Consider the following 19,339-nt stretch of genomic DNA (forward strand, 5'->3'; position numbering starts at 1 on the left):
GGATGATTCCAACCTGCCTTCTGTTGTTCCATTATCATAAGCGCATATAACAGATGTAATCATTGAGTCCTATTAGAAGCCACTAGACTTAGCTTTTGTAAAAGGACAGTTCTTCTAGCCGTTAGAAACATAAAATGAAACAGAATTTGCTTTGTCTTATTCAGCTTCGGAACAACCAGGTCATAACAGTCAACTAGGAAAACAGAAGCTTACCTCCAAGAATGAACCAGGCTGTTACTGGCCTATCAGTATTTGTTACCTTACAAAGCCAAGTCCAAACTCTACAAAGTGGGGCAATTAGGCTTCAGATCTTCAGGTGGCAAGGTAACGTGTCAAGAATCGCATGTAAAACCTAATTGTAGCAAGGGGACGCTTCATGCTGAATGGGGGGTAAACTCATTGGTCATTTGTATCCAGTCTGTAATTTGGTGAGTAGGTTGTTTAAATTTGATTCCACTTTTACGATGAGTGGGGCACATCTGGCACTTTCTTTAAACTTCCCAGATGGCTATAGTGGCTCAACTGGACTTTTGTAACATAATTTCCCAAAGAGGCTTCTGGCTTTAGAGATTTGGCAGAATACGGTTGAGAAATGATGCATTGTGGCCACCTTGTATTTGATCGAGCTAGCCCTTATTTGATGGGGCTTCATTGGCTTCCACTGGTGCTAGAAGAGAATTTCAATTACTCAGTCAAGAATTACTTTTGAAATGGGATTTGCACAGGTCGGACACCCCCTTCCTGCATTATCTGATTCTAGGCAATTATGGTCAAATCACAAGACACTTGAGGCGCTGTTTCTACGCGTTGGGCTTTCCTTGCAGTCCATTCAAAGAGGGAGGGGTCCAGTTTGTGGGATTTGGGGTGGGCTGGTACTTACACGAATGCTGTGATTAGCAAAGTTAATGATTCATTTTTATGGATTATAATTTTGTGCCCATATTTCATCTCTTTTGTAATCTAAGAGATTTTGATTAAAAAATATGGTGGCTGAGGAGTTGCAAAGAGCAGCGTGAAAGAAGGACCAGCACTAACTAGACCTGGGGGTCAATGGCTTTTCTATATGATTATATTCTGTAATAAAATGGATTTAATCTGTTCAGATCAATGAAAATCAATAAGAACATGTGGATGGGGACGGCTTTCCTACCACTGCAGGTTGGCATTGCCGGGTGTACACTGAGTGGAAGTGTAGGTGGCACTAGAGACCATGCACACACGTGTTTATTCTCAGATCGTCTTCCATGCACTTTTGGAGTCTTCTTTCTTGGGGACATAGAGGTGCCTATGCTGCTTTTCGGACTTCAAACCCCTAAACGTAAGGACATAAGTATAGCCATTCTGGGTTAGACTGGGCTGGCCATTTAGGCTAGTCTCCTGTTTACACGGTGGCAGAATCCCAAAGAGTAGCAACATTCCAAGCAGAATCCCAAGATTCCGGAATCCCAACTAGTTGGAACATTCCAAACAGAATTCCAAAGAGTATCAACATTCCAAGCATAATACTGGCCACGCAGGCAGCGAAACTTGACCACCAACTATCCAATCTACTGATCACGACAACAGACTACAAAACTTTCAGAAAAGAAATGAAAACCCTGCTATTCAAGAAATCAATCAAGATAAACTAACTCCGCAGGAAGCATTTCAATCCTCTAAAGTAACCCGCTCAACTCTGTAACTCTTATGTATTCTGCCTTGAACCGCAAGATAATGGCGGAATAAAAGTCACTAATGTAATGTAACAGAATCGCAAAATTCCAGAATCCCAAAGAGTAGCAACATTTCTTGCTACAAGAAGTGGCTTCCCCTATGTCTGTCTCAATAACAGATTATGGACTTTTTCTCCAGGAACTTGTCCAAACTTTTTAAAATCCATCTGGGTTAACTGCTCTTACCACATCCTCTGGCAACGCATTCCAGAGCTTAACTATTCTTTGATTGAAAAAATGTTTGGTCCTATTGGTTTTAAAAGTATTTCCCTGTAACTTCATCGAGTGGCTCCTGGAGTAAAAAAATCAATCCACTTGTACCAATTCTACACCACTCAGGGTTTTGTAGTATCTAAAGTTTATTATTTTGACATGATTATTCTGGAAGGAACAGGTGCCTAAAAATAGCAGTGGAACGACTGAAATGTGGTTTAGCTCAGCCCCACCCACCTTGGTTGGTTAGAACCCACGTTTCAGGGTCTCCTGTGAGGTCCTGCAATTGGGCTTTGTCAGTCGTGGGTTCACAGCTTCTGAGTGAAGGGACAGAAATGTTTGCAAACAAGTTCAGCTTTTTACCTCCCCCCTTCGCGCGATTTCCTGAGCCTTGAAACCAGAAACCCAGCAGATCGCAGGCTGTTGCTCGATCCTTAAAGGTGATTTGAAGGAAGCGGGTAATCGCAGAGGATGTAATTTCCTGTACGAACAAAGCCCGGAGGCAGAGCTCGACTTAGGCAGCGAGAAGTTTCAAGCGAAGAGGAAGAACGAAAACTCGCTTAAGCCCGAACGAAGAGAAGCTTCATGGTACATCTGGCGAAGGGTTAGCGCGGCTCTGCCCAGTACGTGCTGATTAGATGTCCGAAGGGAAGGGGAACTGCCCCAATGGACTCCCGCAGCCGGAGCAGTGCCAGCCTTCAGCCTCTGCCACAGGTAATTTTGAGAAAAATTGCAGTCGCTTGCTTTTTTCTGAAGCTTCTTCCCCCCGGGGGGGGGGGGGGCAGATGCTGTCCTGAATCTCCCTGTTTGAGGGAAGAGCCCAGATCCCAAGATCAGTGGTGCTGGATCTGCCATTTCTGCCACTAGGAAGGTGCAATGAAGCCTCAGAAAAGAGGATGGATGGATGAATGGATGAATGAATGAATGCGTTCCCTTCTTGAACAGGTTACAATTTACACAGGATTTGGCAGGTTTCAGGACATGTTTTCTCCTCATTGACACAGAGACAGTTTACAGGTTGGATCTGCCACAGATAGCTTCCAAGGTTTCCAGGCGTCACAGGGGAGATGGGTGAAGAGGTCGTTTTATATTGCTTTCCTAAAGTTGAGGAGGCCTTCAAGGGATCGTCCTTTGAGGCGTATTTCAGCCTGGGAGCGGAGAGACCGATTCGGCCATCATAGTCTCTTGCACCCTCCCCTTCTTCCCCCAGGGGTGGGCTTGGAGAGCGTAAGGGGGTGACTGACTGTTTGCTGGGAGTAGGAGAACTTGGACATCACCTGGACGCAGGCGGTTCTACTCAGGTGCTGAAGAAATGCAACCGGTTCCCTCTAGGACTTGCCATCCTCTGTAGTTTTGGGCAGGGGCTAACGAACAGGTTCTCAGAAAGCTCAGTTCATCCCATAACAATGACCCACTGCTCTCAACAGTTAAATAAAGATCAGACTGAATGGAAATGTATTGTTCCAAGCCCATGGCAAGGGTTTGCTCAGTAGTTTCTCTGCTCTATAGACAAACTAAAGAGCCCACATTTTGCTCTCCAGGAATTCTCTTCTTTCTCCGACTCCCACCCTTGACTCCCCTTCTGAAGCTCTCTTTCTAGAGCACTGGTTCCCCAACCCTTGAGGACCACCAGCCAGTTGGGTTTTCAGGATATGCATGGAGCAGATCTGCATGCCTGTCACCTCCATTATATGCAAATCTCTCTCATGCATATTCATTAGGGCTATCATGAAAACCCGACTGGCTAGGGGGGTTGAGAACCACTGCTCTTGGGTGTACTTGACTTCATTTAAACTGTTGCTTTCGGAGACGATGGAAAGAGTAGAAAGCACAGCCGACCATTTAATTGTTCTCTACTTCCACGTTCACAAATGCACATACTTTGATTCCCAACACACCTTCTCTCACACACAAGCTCAAGCCAACCTGCCTTCACTTCAGCACAATTTTAAGAAAACAAATCTAGAGAAACGCATGCCAACTTAACAGTACATTCACGTCAGAAGAATTGGTCCATCTAACCCTGGATTGGCCACCGGTCACAAGTACCTGCCCAAAATCCAAATAGCAGCATCATTCCACGTAGTGGCTTCCCCCATGTCTGTCTCAATAGCATAAAAACATAAGACAAGCCTTACTGGGTCAGACCGATGGTCCATCAAGCCCAGTAGCCTGTACTCACGGTGGCCAATCCAGGTCCCTAGTACCTGGCCAAAACCCAAAGAGTAGCAACATTCCATGTTACTTTATCGAGTGTCCCCTAGTCTTTGTCATTTTTGATGGAGTGAAAAATCGATCCACTTGTACCCATTCTACTCCGCTCAGGATTTTCTAGACTTCAATCCTATCTTCCCCTCAGCCGTCTCTTTTCCAAGCTGAAGAGCCCTAACCGTTTTAGCCTTTCCTCATATGAGAGGAGTTCCATCCCTTTTACCATCTTGGTCGCTCTTCTTTGAACCTTTTCTAGTGTCGCTATATCTTCACCTCAACACTTCCTTCTACTAAGCCACCTTTACCCCATCCCTCTTTCAATCCATCCTCATCTCAGCACATTTTCATGCCAACACTATCACACCAGCTCACCTTAACATCAACACAACTGCCTCCTGCATATGAACATAAGAATAACCAACTGGGCTTCCAGAAGTGGTCAGTCCTGGTCCGAAGAACCTGGTAGAATCCCAGAGTAGCAACATTCCATGCTACCAATCGCCAGGGATAAGCTATGGCTTTCCCTGTGTCCATCTTAATCATGGTCCCTGGAGTTTGCAGGAATTTATCCAAACCGTTTTTAAACCCAGCTATGCTAACTGCTTTTATGACACCTCCAGCAACGAGTTCCAAAGTTTAGCTATGTACTGAGTGGAAAAATATTTTCTCCTCTTTGCTCTACTTCATGGCATGTCCCTAGTCTGTACTTTTTGAAGGAGTAAACAAACAATCTATTTATTTAAAACATTTCTAAACTGCTTAGGTCTAAGCCAGGGGTGTCCAATGTTGGTCCTCGAGGGCCGCAATCCAGTCGGGTTTTCAGGATTTCCCCAATGAATATGCATGAGATCTATTTGCATGCACTGCTTTCAATGCATATTCATTGGGGAAATCCTGAAAACCCGACTGGATTGCGGCCCTCGAGGACCGACATTGGACACCCCTGGTCTAAGCGGTTTACATTAGAAACATACATAATGTTAAAACACACGACATAGAGCTCAGATATTACAGGACAGTAATGTTGGAATTTCTCAATAAGGCGATATAATAAAATAACAATGTCAAATTTAAATTTCTCCCTTCCTTTCCATCGCTCAATCTCAATGTCCTCGCATCATGTATGACATGAAGGCATCCACAAACAGTTGAGTTTTAACATTTTCTTAAAAGTCAAATGAACCAAAGTTTAACTCCTGCTATGGAGAATATGGACACCCTCGAACTCATATAATAGTCCTTTTACTAAATGCTAACGCGTGCAAACGTGTCCATTATATCCTATGTACGTGTTAGCTAATTTTTAGCGCACGCTAGATCAGCTCCCGCACCTTAGTAAAAGGACTAGTGAACATTCATCATTCCTCCTTCAGATCGCAGTTTTCTAGCTGGTTGATAAATATTCCAGAAACTTAGATGAATACATGATGGAAGCTTCGATCTTAATCTATATAGAATATGCAGTTTATTTATTTATTTTGTAAAAAAATATATGAATCTAAGCGATGTACAAAACATTTCATCCACAATTTCAAGCACAAACAAACATTATAAAATGCAATAAACAAATAAGTCGATCTAACCCACAAATTTCCCCAATACAGAATTCTTTAAATCTAAAACAAATAATAACCACAAACAATTGTGTTTTTAATATTTTCTTCAGACACACGATCTTTGCATCATCTCATTAAAACCTACAAACAACTAATAAAAGACAAACATAAAGCATTCTACTCTACTAAAATCAACTTATCTTGCAATGGTTCACAAGGAATCAATACAAAAGAGCTGTTCAACCTGATCACAAATCTATTTGACACCACTCGTTACACCATTCCCGTGCACAACTCTAAACTACCCTCTGCAAATGACCTAGCGCTGCATTTTGATTCAAAAATTAAAAACCTAAGAAAAAACTCTTTAACAAACATCCCCAGTGACCACCAAATAGTTAACGCTCAAGGAAATGAAATACCAGCAGACATGGTTTGGATTTCCTTTCAACAAATACTCTAAATCTTATTGCGTCCTGGACTCATGCCCCCCAGAAATTATGAAAGTGGCGCCATTAGAATTTAAATGATCATTGTTACACTACTTAGCCCATAACCTAAAAAATGGCCTCATTAACGGTCACATAATAATAACCCCAATCCTAAAAAATAGAAAGGAATCATCAACGTTAATAACCAACTACAGACCTATAGCATCCATCCCACTTATGTAAAAATCATGGAGGGATTGGTTCACACCCAACTGATGGAATATCTCAACCAGTTCTCTCTCCTCCATGAAACTCAATCCGGTTTTAGACCTTTATTCAGTACGGAGACAGTAATCACGGCTATCTTAGACAATTTGCGCCTATTGTTTAGCAAGGGCCTCAATGCCCTGATCTTGCAATTCGATATGAGCTCTGCTTTCGATCTGGTAGACCATGGGAAATTGCTTCAATGCCTGGATGCATTAGGGATGAGGTGTTGAACTGGTTTCGTGGCTTCCTTACATCTCGTACCTATCAGGTACGTTTCAACTACGATCTCTCCAATACCTGGAGCAATTCATCCGGTGTGCCACCGCTATCCCCATTGCTTTTCAATGTCTACATGTCCTCATTGGGCATACAATTAACTCAGCTAGGGATAAAACTATTCAGTTACGCAGATGACTTTACGATCTGCTAACTCTATCTCGGAAACCATTCCCAAGACAACAGAAGTAATAAATGTGATGGAGCAATGGTTGACAGACTTCAAGCTCAAACTTAATTCAGAAAAAACTAAATTCTTCATTGCTTCCCCTCACCCGCTTGACACCAAAACCCCACTATGCATCAACGATCTTAGATACCCTATTCAGTCCACCATGAAGATATTGGGTGTAACTCTGGACCAATGCCTAACCATGAAAGACCAGGTGGACTCCATAATCAGAAAGAGTTTTTTCACTCTCTGGAAACTGAGATCCGTTAAGTCATATTTTGATACGTCAGCATTCAGAATCCTGGTACAATCCCTCGTACTAGGTCAACTTGACTACTGCAACATCGCCTATTTAGCAATTTCCCAAAAGAATATGCAACGTCTGCAACTAGTGCAAAATGCAGCAATCAGACTTATCTTCGGGTTAAAGAAATTTGATCACGTGACACCTTACTACCGACAGAAGCACGCGTAAAGTTTAAGTTCGCCTGCCTCTGCTTCAAAGTACTCTATGGTCTAGCCCCTAAATACATAACGGACCTTTTTACCTTCTCCACCAACAAACACAAGAGAAGCTCACATCTGAACTTTGTTTCCCCCCCAGTCAGAGGTTGCAAACTAAAAAACCACCACGAACACCTTCTCTCACATCAAGCAGCATTATGGGGCAAAGACCTAAAACAATTGCTTTCGCCCACCACTTACGAGGAATTCAGGAAGCGCCTAAAAACATACCTAGACACACCTCTCTCAATAACGGTTTTCTTGACCTATTCTCACTCTCTTCTCTCTTAAGTTCACTCATTTTGAACCTCTTGTAATCTTTTGTAAACCGCATAGAACTTCACGGTATTGCGGTATATAAACTGTTATTATTATTATTATTATACCTGGAATTGAATTCCAGAGATTCTTACAGGTAAATGAGAAAATCGATATTCTAGATTTAGCCTAACAAATCCCATTTTCTTTTAAACTGATGAGGAACATCCCTCCCTCAGATCTCAAACATCTTGCGGGTTGATAGACTTCCCACAAGTAGGAGAAGAGGAGTCCAATATTTGATGAACGACAGATAGAGCTTTATAGCAAATTCTCTGTTGAACAGGTAACCAGAGGAGAGCTTTTAAGATCTAGCCGCTGAATTCAACAGAAGTTGGACAGGTTTGGTGTTTTCTTTGACAATCCGAGATACAAAAGATTGCTGTAATCAATTTGAGATAATAATCAGGATTGAACGACAGAGCGAAAATCCACCGGCAGAGCATCAGTTTTAATCTACATAAGATGTGACGTTGTGCATATCCTCCTTGTACCATGTTAGCTGTGTTGGTTCATAGAGAGCTAGGAATCATCTCAGGCTTTACCAGTAATTGTGTGCCCATAACGATGAGTATCGTAGGACTACTTACAATGCCAATGTTCTCCCAAATCAAAACCTCCGTTTTTTTCATATATAGCTGTAGGTCATGCTGCCCCATACACATCGTTATTTCATGCAAATAGCTAGTCAAATTTATCTCTGTTTCCTGCAAATTCCCTATGGGGAAAAGAACAAGTTGTCATCTTCATACAGGCGGTATTCTACTCCTAAGGAACGAAAGAGCATTCATCTCCCCCTTGTGATCCCATTTCAAAAAAATTGTCAGGAAGTTTCTCAATATCTTCACTACTCACAATCACTCACAAACTGCTACAACCCATATTCATCCATCCAAACCTTCACCTCATTCATATACCTAGATAAATCCAACTCAACTTCCTGAAGATTGTCCTTCAAAGGGGAAAAAACCCAGAACGTCATCGGCCTACATTCAGTAATCAACACCCTATGTAACCATATAGATGATAAATAGCAAAGCATATAACGTTGATCCATGAGGTACCTCTCTTCATTATCTTCCTTTCAGAAACCACTAAAGATTGTGCCAACCTCACCACTGATGCCAAGATTTGATCATTTCAACAATAACAACTCCAAGTTGACAGTATCAAATGTACTGGGGATATCCAGAGATATTACACAGTATGAAACAAAACCTTGAAGTTCACTGTGGATTAACAAAAAGATAACTGGTTATTATCAGGAATTACAATGTCAACATAATGCAACCCCCTCCCCCCCCCAGGCTTTTTTAATGCCAGCCACAGTGGTAAAAACTCTGATGTTCATAGAATTCTGTAGACCGTTAAGGAATTAAGCTTGAAGGTGTCTAGGGCCAGTATGTTCTCATGTATAGGTCCCAGGGAATGCAACGAGCTTCCATTATACATTCGCCAGCAGGAAAACTTGCAGAATTTTAAAAGATGATCTATTGCTCATAATCTCCTTACTGTTCCCACTTAGAAAAAAAATTTTCCATTAACACTCCTTTTCTCTGGAACTACTTGCGGGAAAATACAACACTTATCAGTTTTAAGGTGAAGCGAAAGACATTCCTTTTCCTTGATGTCTTTTAAGGACGACTTAGATGTAAGAAAGATTTCTACTTACAGCTCCCCATCCTTTTGTTCTTCCCCTTAAGCGTTCTCTTTCTTTCTATCAATGTAGTTCAAATCCCTTCTTCCCTCTTTTCCCGTTCGTCTTTGTCCTTAAAAATTGCCTTTTCCCTCGGTTTGTTTTTGATTATATTGCATTTTAATTGGCATATTGTTATGGCTTTTTTTTTTTGTACACCGCCTAGAAGGTTCAAGTGGGCAGTATGATAAATTTTGAACTTGAAACGTGAAAAAAACCATCTTTTCTGTAAAATGAAGTCTGGTACCTGAATATTGAATCTTGATTTGTGTGAGAGAGTGCTGGTCACTTGATTAGTCATTTTATCATTTGTAATATTTTTTTGTACATCTGTTGTCATGATAATAATTATGTCTGTATTTGTTGTGAGGCAAGTATAAATAACCCGAAAACTACTGCAACCCTTCCCCCAACCCACATTCACAGAAACAGCTCTTTAAAACTATACCTGCCGCCTGTTTCTCTGTTGTACATGAGTGGTCCAGAAACAGGACAGTGAGATGAAAGCGGAAATGATCCTTAGGAAGAAACGCCAACTGGTAGGCCCAAGAGTTCGAGAGAAAAAGCATCGGACCTTTACTTAATTCGCCTAAGTCTTGTTTCCTGTCTCCCTTCCGCTCCTTCCTCCCACCCTTAACCATTTTCCCTTCCTTTCCTCAAGTCAACACACAAATATTAGATTAGATTTCTCTTTCTCATCTGCTATTTGTAGAAACCGACCTCAAATATTTGTTTGATCTTTCAGATAAAGGGAAAAATCAAAGTACTTTTTGCCTGCAAAATTCAATGCTAGACCCGGTTACACACAGTTCCAACAGTCAGAAAGAGGACGAGAAGGACCTGAATCAGGCAGAAGGCCTCACACTCCACAGCAATGGAGCAGACGGACAGAAGACGCTCATCGACGGAGAACCTCTGCAAGCCATAACGAGTGAGTCTCTATCTGACCTCCAGTAGATGTAGAATGCTGTGAGATGGCTGAGTTCCCTTTGTGTGAAGGTGGTGGGACTGGAATCTGCAACTCATTCCCTAATTCATTCTGCTTTTGAGTTCAGTTTGGCTCATACCTTTCTAGTACTGTAGGTCAGAGTGAGTTGCATTCAGATACGATAGGTGATTTTAGGAACTGGAAAGCTGACCCAGAAAAAGAAAGCACTGGCATAAAATAGTAATAATAATGCAGGTGAAAGACACTTTGGAAAGAAGCCGGCTGTCCAAGGGAAAGGAATTATATTGAAAGCAAAGAGCCTGTGAGGGAGTCATTTGGACTCACAGCCAGTGGATTAAAAGCAGCTCAGGAAGGACAGACAGAATAATAGCAGAGAAACAAGTGGGTTGATGGTCTCCAGAATTTACTGGATAATACCAGTGAAAATCCGGAGAGACCATTTCAGCGCTCCACAGTTACCCAGTGAGTGGCAATATTCAGTCCAGGATCTGGGTGCAGTTAGACAGTCGAAAGCTTGTCCCCTTGGTTCAAGGTCATTCGATCAGGATACCAGTCTGAATATCACCTGCAGCTATTTGATACCAAGTATTCAGTGCAGATACCTGGGTACACTTGGCACTAAAATAGTCAGATATTCTGTAGAAAGGTCAGGGTGCCTAGTATTTAAACAAAAACCAAAAAAAAACACCCCAAAAAAACACTGATCACCACAAGGAGGATGTTAGGATTATGCTTGTATCAGAAATCTTTTTAATTGGTCAGGATTTGAAGCAGCTAAAGCAAATCACTAAATCTAGAAGATGTAATTGATCAAACTGACAAGCTAAAGAGTAAGAAATCACCTGGACTGAATGGTATTCACCTAAGAGTTCCAAAATAGCTCAAACATGAAATTGCTAACTTGTTACAACCACTAATCCCTAATCTGTTATTTAAAACAGTCACAGAACCTGAGGTCTGGATGGTGGCCAGTGTAAAACCAATGTATTGAAAGTGTAGATAAGTGAGGCTGACATTGGTGCTGGACAAAATTTCTGAATATATAGACAGACACAGTTTGATGAAAAAGAATTTCCGAGCACACCTGGATAGGTTGCCTTTAGGGGTCATATCTTACGAATTCCAGAGGGAAGCTCTCTGGCAGTGTTAGCAGTATCTTAACCCAACCCTTCCCCCTCCTCCTAGATAAATTCTCCCCCAAAACCTCCACTTAAATAATCTCTTCCTCCCCAAAACACCAACCAAGTATTCTGATCCCTGAAATGTAACGTAATCTTATTTGTACTCTAACTGTAATCTATTTGTTATATCACACAGTAACGTACAGTCAATTTAATATCCAATTTGCAAGTTCTTCCGGAATTAATCCAGCTACCTCTCCTCCCTTGTAACTAAAAAAACCCCAAAACTGTTGTAACTTCACTGGAAATGTCCCGTTAGCTCTTTTGTAATCCGCCTTGAACTGCAAGGTATAGGCGGAATAGAAGTCCCTAATGTCATGTAACGTAAATCTGAGAGACTGAGATTAAACTCCACATACTCTGGCTTAAGAGTGAAGTTTGTTCCTGTCATACTAGGGGCAAAACTAACTCATTTGGAGAAATTGCTCCTAAAGGAGAGAAGGGAAAATCCAAGATGACATGACGTTTGTAGATTTTTTTATATCACAGCCTAATCCTTCCCCAATGCACCTTCTTCTGTCCACCACTTATTCAGCTCTGCCAGGGAGGGTTTCTCCTGGTCTGATGATAAAGGGGCTGGAACTCCTCTCGTATTTGGAAAAACTAAAAAGGTTTGGGCTCTTCAGCTTGGAAAAGAGACGGCTGAGGGGATTGAAGTCTACAAAATCCTGAGTGGAGTAGAACGGGTACAAGTGGATCGATTTTTCACTCCGTCAAAAATTACAAAGACTAGGGGACACTCGATGAAGTTACAGGGAAATACTTTTAAAACCAATAGGAGGAAAGTTTTTTTTCACTCAGAGAATAGTTAAGTGTTCCCAGAGGTTGTAGTAAATGTTCATAGCCTAGCTGGTTTTAAGAAAGGTTTGGACAAATTCCTGGAGGGAAAGTCCATAGTCTGTTATTGAGAAAGACATGGGGGAAGCCTCTGCTTGCCATGGATCGGTAGCATGGTATGTTGCTACTCCTTGAGTTTTGGCCAGGTGACCTGGATTGGCCATTGTGAGAACGGGCTATTGGGCTTGATGGACCATTGGTCTGACCCAGTACTGTGTCCTGTTTTCTGCCCCGCACGCTGGATCCTGGTTACTTCACAGTATTAATGTTGTTTCCCAGTCCTGGCTGCTTCCAGACAGAAGTATCTTGTTTGTTGGTATCCTTTGACTTTTGCAGACTCAGCTCTTGTTCTTAGCCAGCACTCAGGCTGTCTCGTAGCCCTCCACCCCCTCCTTTCACCCCACCATCCAGCATAAAGGGGCCAGTGTTCTTCGTGGGGCTCAGCCCTCCAGCAGGCCTTCTGCTCTCTCATCACTTGTTTACTGAAGGGAGAGAAGGAGAAAAGAATTTAGCTTTTGGCCAAACAAAAAGCCACTTTTAAACCAGCTACTGAAGGGAGCCGCATTAACCCTTTCCCTCAGTTCAGAGGGCTGGTCTTGGGGACTGAGGCTCTTCTTTCTATCCTGATAATTCGCGGAGGGCAAATAAATCTCTCTCCTTTCATCATCTCCTGAGTCCAATATAAAAATGTATTTATTTATTCAATAAGTTGATATGCAGCACTAATTATCCTACAAACACTCACAAAACTAGCTGGAATTTCAACTTTCCTCTCTCCATTCCCTACTGATGAAACTGAGTTATAAACAAAAAACACGCTAGTGTAACTTCTTAAAAGTCCTCTTGAAACTCCATATTCCTTATACTTTAATCAGTGGATAGATTGTGCTCAGAGACATGGAGGAAAGTCCCCCAAAAGCCTCACCACCCAATCATTGCAAAACTTCCACCTTAACACACTTTTCTATGTGCATGACTTGAAAGATTGTATTATTGAAAAAACACTTATCTTTTGTGTATAGTTCTTTGGCCTCGATGTGCTACGTTTCAAAATTTCTTCAGGTAGCCAAATGGTAACAGCGAAAGACTCTTAAGTCTTCCAGAATGGGTGTCAGTCTCGGGTCTAGCTTGCAATTCGGCTTTCAATATCTGCTGACAACAGCAGGAAGATGCTCAAGGAGGCTCAAGCAGGGGCAAGACCTGCTGCCCATGTTCCCCATTCTCAGGAGGGAGACTTTTTGGCTAGTCCTAGTTTTAAACTTACAAATCCAAACTGTTTTGGAATTTCCTAGAGGCCTTGACTATCTGACTATCTCCATATGGATGAAAAAGCAACTAAGACCCTTCACTTATGAGAAATGATCGTCAGGTTAATTGATGTAGCGTTTCAAGTTTATTATGGCTTGATACACCGCTTTTCATTTCCAAAGTGGTTTACGACATTACAAATCGTTAAATATTAAAAACAACAAAATTGTAGGAATTCTAAACGCAAATACATAGGTAGACAGATCTCATGAACAGCATGAGTTGGATGTCTCTAGAGAAGTGTTTCTCAACTCAGTCCCAGAGACTCCCCTTGCCAGTCAGGTTTTCACGATACCCACAATGAATATGCATGAAATAAATTTGCATATAATGGAGGCAGTGCATGCAAATCACATTTATGCATATTCATTGTGGATATCCTGAATACCTCCAGAACCGAGTTGAGAAACACTTCTCTAGCGAACTAATCTCAGATGTTGTCACTGCATGGAGTTCTCCACACCTCTAGATGGATCTGTGGCCCAAGTCTCGCTCTCTTCATACCATTGCCTCGTCTTCCCTGCAGGTCAGCCACAGACCAGGTCTCCCCCGCTCAGCTTCAGCAACAGTACAGACCATTCACCTCTGTTGAAGAGCAACAATAATCCAGCCCCAAATGTGCACAATATGAAGAGCGGAACAGATGATGGTATCTCGTCCTCCAATCTCATCTCCATCGGTAACTCTCAGAAACCTCTCAGAAAGCTGCAGCCACACCCATCCGTCAACAGCCAGAGAAGCAAGGCCAGCTCCAAATCTAGCTCCTCTCAGATCCCCAAGGAGGTCCAGCAAGGTAGGTCTTAAGATCAAAGACTATGATGTCATGTCTCATCTCCTCCTTAATGAAATCATCATCTAATGTGTCCAATCTTTCCCTCATTAGCCGCTATCAACCCTATTACTTGCCCCTAAGAATGTTTCAGCTCTCCCTCATTCCCATCACCTTCCAGTGATAGCAGAGTCTCCAATGACATCTCACCCCCTCACCCTATCTCTGGGTCACCGTTATCTGCTGACCTTTCAACGTTATCTCACTAATATCCTGACAATCTTGGGTATCTGGAGCCGTTGCACTTGCTGTCTCAGGTGATAAAGATGATTTAGCCTACGTGCCACGTGACACTTTCCTCATAAACTTGTCTGATTTTTCCTTAAGGTGCATTTTGTATTCTTTCTCTTTCTTTGCTCTTCCCCTTCTCCTTATTGCCTTTCTCTGTCTCTTCTCTATCTTTTAATTTTCTTCTTCTTGGCTCTAGTCCCTCTTTTCTCTCATGTCTTTTGATTTTCTTCTTCCTTCACCCAGATTGCTGTGTTCACTGCATCCTGGCCTGTCTCTTCTGTAAGTTCCTGATGCTGTGTAATATTGTCGTGGACTGCATCACTTGTGGATCATGCACCTCAGATGAATCCTGCCTGTGTTGCTGCTGTTGCCCCGGGGAATGTGCCGACTGCGATCTACCCTGCGACCTTGACTGCGGCATTATGGACGCCTGCTGTGAGTCTGCGGACTGCCTGGAGATTTGCATGGAATGCTGTGGCCTCTGTTTCTCCTCATGAAAAAAAGCCAAATCCTGAGGGAGAAAGATAAGTAAAAGGAACCCTGAGTAGCAGGAGAACTGATGAGGCGCTGATGAGTGACAGCTGATCACTCCAAGGGAGCAGCTTCTAGTTAGCCCTTCTTGAAACAGAGTGAGAAGGACTCAGTGACTGTGAACTTGTGGACTGTATTTTCATTTTCTTCTGCAACTGACATATGACATTACGAAATGATACTGAAACGAAGCTCCTGGATTACCTGCTGCTCTTGAGACCTTCCTATCCGGGAATCCCACCAGCATCTTTCTCTGGCCCAGTTCAGGGATACCAGTTTCTATAAATAAAGAACATTCTGTGATTTACAAGGTTTCTCACATGACTGCAAAGAAAGTGAATGAGATAACGGCACCCCTCCCCCTCCCCCTCCGATAGTGTGCTGATTAGAGAGGAGGAGATTGATAGGCAGTGGCCTGCCTAGTGTATTTCGTCATTTGTAACACCCCCCTCCTCTCTATAAAAATATCTTATTTTTAGTAATAATCCAAAGAGGTACCTAGGGAAAGGGAGCTTATTAAACATGTATTTATTTAATTCAGAGCGGGTGACAGGTTGACATACATAATATACAGATAACAAGTTTCAATTTGCCATAGTTACAGTATACAAGGTTTTCTCCTAACTCGACACGGATCTAAAACCAATATACATAGAATACAATTTACAGGTTGCAATTTGCCATTAGGACATAAGAATTTCTGTACTGGGACAGACTGAAGGTCCATCAATCCCAGGATCCTGCTTCCAACAGTGGCCAACCCAGTTCCCAAGAAGTAAAACAGATTCTAGGCTGCTTATCCTAGGAATAAACAGTGGATTTCCTCAAGCCTTCTCAATAATGGCCTATGGACCTCTCTATTAGGAAATTATCCAAGCCTTTTTTAAATCCTGTTAAGCTAACTGATTTCACCACATTCTTCGGCAACAAATTCCAAAGTTTAATTACAGATTGTACAGTGCAAAATTTTTAAATACAAGTTTTTATTCTAACTTGACACATACTGAGGATCTAGTACTAATTAGTGCTGCCTGATTCGCCGATTCGAATCGATTCACTGATTCACTTCAGTGAATCAATTTGAATCAAAATGTTTTCCCTACGAATCGGACTTACCAATTCAGTGACCACCCCTCCCCCTGGTGAGACCTGACATACCTCCAGAGCCTCCTAAAGTAGCAGCAGCAGCAAAATCTGGCAGGCAGATGCAGCGCTGTAAGCAGGCTACTCATGGCCTGCCCCACTAGGGCCTTTCCTCTGCCGTGTCACTGATGACAAGGAGTCAAGGAGTATTCCTGGGCTGCACACTTGGTCCTTTGCATGGAAGAACAGGTGTGATTGCATTGTTCTTTGCGGATCCAAAGGAATTCTGTTTTGGAGGCATTTCATTGTAATTTGTTGAGGGACATCCAGTTTTTGATTTCCAAGAAGCAGTTTATGATTTTCTTGATCTGGGAGTCACGAGTTTCTCCTAGCGGTAGATATGGTTGGATGTCATCCGCGAAGAAGTGACTCTGTATTTGCTATTTGTGGTCTAATGTAGAGATTGAATTATAGGGGAATAGTAGAGCCCCCTGCAGAAGACCGTATTTGATCGGTTTCAATAAGCTCATCGTTGAGCAGTATGCTTTGGGATCTATAGTTCAGGAAGGAAGCAACCCTTTGTAACGCAGTGTCTCGGATTCCAATGTCAGAGAGCTGCGCAATGAGGAAAGGATAGCCAATAGTGTCAAATGCTGCACTGAGATTCAGTAACACCAGAAGGAACTTTGTGAAAAGCTTTCTGAAAATCTAGATACTCTACATCAACTGGCTCACCTTTATGGTGTTCCACAAGGTTCTATTCTATCCCCTTTACTATTTAATATTTTTCTTTCTCCTCTTCTAACTCTAGCTCAATCTATTGGATTTACGATCTTCGCCTATGCAGATGACATTCAACTCCTTCATCCAATCAACTCCTCCAATAACTGTGACATAAAAGATATAAACAATAAACTGGACTCCATAAATGACTGGCTCTACTCTAACAAACTTTCCCTCAATGTCAACAAATCCCGTGGCCTCTTATTCTCAACCAAGAACACTGAATCTTTACAGGAAAAAATTACTATTAAATCAGTTCCAATTCAAATGGAAACAAAAATAAAACTTTTAGGGGTCATTATTGATAAAGATTTATCATTTCATGATCACATCAGTTCTATAATAAAAACATGTTTCTATAAACTCCGCATCATTCGTTCATTAACTTCAATTCTGCAGATCGAATCTATCAAAATTCTGGTTCACTCTCTGATCATTTCTCACCTTGACTATTGTAATTCCCTTCTTAACGGTCTTCCCCAAAAAGAAATCCGACGTCTCCAACTGATTCAAAATACTGCTATAAAACTCATTTATAAACTGGGTAAATATGATCACGTCACCCCAATTCTGAAAGACGCTCACTGGCTTCCTGTGGCCCACCGAATCACATACAAAATTATCCTTTTGACCTTTAAAATAAAATCCTCCCATCTACCTTCATTTCTACACAAACTCCTTATTCCCCAATGTTCATCTCGTACTTTAAGATCTACAAATCAAAATCTCCTTTTGATCCCCTCTATAAAACACTTTTACTACACACGGAAAATAAATTTTTCTGTCTCTGCTCCTACATTGTGGAACTCTTTACCACAACCTCTTTGCGACGAGCAACAACTGGATAAATTTAAGATAGGCCTAAAGACTTTTCTATTTCGCGACACATTCACTTCAGTTTAGTCTCTACTTTTCCTGATATTTTCAATCATTTACCTTCAAAAATTATATTTAAAAAGACTTTTCCCCACCCAAATGTTTATTCCCATTCCCTCTTTCTCCCTTTTCTCTCTACTATGTAACTTTACCCTCCCATAAACCTCTCTCCTCACTATCAAGTTTGTCTTGTTTATGTTTTAATATACACTATATGTACTTCTAAATATTTATTATATTAATTTTTTTTCTTTCTTACCTATATTTTTTTTTATTGTAATGTAAACCGGCCAGATATTTATTTGATGGTCGGTATATTAAAACCTAATAAACTTGAAACTTAAACTTTCTCCACATGTTTATTCACACCTTCAAAGAAGTCAAGCAAGACCTCCCTTGGCTGACTCTGTCCCATTTTTATCTATATGTTCAGTAATTTGGCTCTTCATAATAGTTGCTGTCAAGCTTATAGGTCTGTAGTTTCCCAGATAACCCCTAGAAACCTTTTTAAAAATTGCAACTTACACATCGTCTCCTCTGTAATCGCATTCTGCGTTACAGACAGGGCAGCCAGGGCAGGATTAATTCGTCGAGGGCCCCTAGGCACACAAGTACACTGGGCCCCCTGCCCCGCCCCACCCCACCATGCGCCCAGGCGGAAACAGGAAGCTGCATCAGAGGGAAGCTTTGGGCAAGCAGCACCGCTTGCACAATTACAGTTCCCGTTGCCTTTCTTATCCGCGTTGCTTGCTTGTCTTACTTTCCGTCGATGGGGGAGGGGGCTGCGTTGTCGATTGGAGTGGGGCCCGCATTGCCGATCGATGCTGGAGGGGCCCATCGCCATTTGGAAAAAACAATGTTGATGCCCTCCTTCATCGGGCCCCCCTGACCATTTCGGGCCCTAGGCAAGCGCCTACTTGGCCTATTGGTTAATCCGGCCCTGATGGCAGCTCTGAGGTCCTGCATGTCAGGAACATTAGATAAAGACTTTGTAGAAGAGTTTCTTGAAATGTAGACTACCCAAACCTGCCTCATTGCAATATGCAGCAGTCTCATTATGTCTCTTTGGAATGTGCAGTCACTCTCTTGAGATCACACAATTCTGGAATGCAGCAGAGACCTGCTTAAGACTCTGTGGAAGCAATGTGCCCTGTGTGACATGCCCCCTAGGGAGCTGCTCTGCCTGCACAAAGCTCAAGAGGGCCCTGGAAGCAAGGTCAGGATACAAAGCTACTTTCACTTCAGTGACGGCACTCTTCATTTAAATACACTCAAACACATCCAGTGTTGCTTCTCACGGCACATCTGGGGCAAACTCTCCCTCCTAAACACCGTGTCTGCTTCTCACTGCACTATTTGGGGGATTCAATCA

General features: G+C 42.1%; 1 protein-coding gene across 1 annotated transcript; it reads left to right on the forward strand.

Moving 5' to 3' along the window:
- Positions 1-2,177: 2,177 nt before the first annotated feature.
- MDFI (MyoD family inhibitor) lies at positions 2,178-15,999 on the forward strand. Its single transcript, XM_033917780.1, has 4 exons — positions 2,178-2,639; positions 10,105-10,290; positions 14,161-14,427; positions 14,938-15,999. The coding sequence occupies exons 1-4, from the start codon at positions 2,564-2,566 to the stop codon at positions 15,189-15,191; spliced, it is 783 nt and encodes a 260-aa protein (XP_033773671.1). The 5' UTR covers positions 2,178-2,563; the 3' UTR covers positions 15,192-15,999.
- Positions 16,000-19,339: the final 3,340 nt, after the last annotated feature.

The sequence above is a fragment of the Geotrypetes seraphini genome, chromosome 13, assembly GCF_902459505.1.
Source record: "Geotrypetes seraphini chromosome 13, aGeoSer1.1, whole genome shotgun sequence".
Classification (NCBI taxonomy): domain Eukaryota; kingdom Metazoa; phylum Chordata; class Amphibia; order Gymnophiona; family Dermophiidae; genus Geotrypetes; species Geotrypetes seraphini.

Bases quoted from the DNA above. Each gene is read 5' to 3' on its own strand.
- MDFI (XM_033917780.1), top strand. From the start codon at position 2,564: ATGTCCGAAGGGAAGGGGAACTGCCCCAATGGACTCCCGCAGCCGGAG. The intron at 2,640-10,104 runs GTAATTTTGAGA...TTGATCTTTCAG, and splicing joins GCCTTCAGCCTCTGCCACAG to ATAAAGGGAAAAATCAAAGT. The intron at 14,428-14,937 runs GTAGGTCTTAAG...TCCTTCACCCAG, and splicing joins CCCCAAGGAGGTCCAGCAAG to ATTGCTGTGTTCACTGCATC.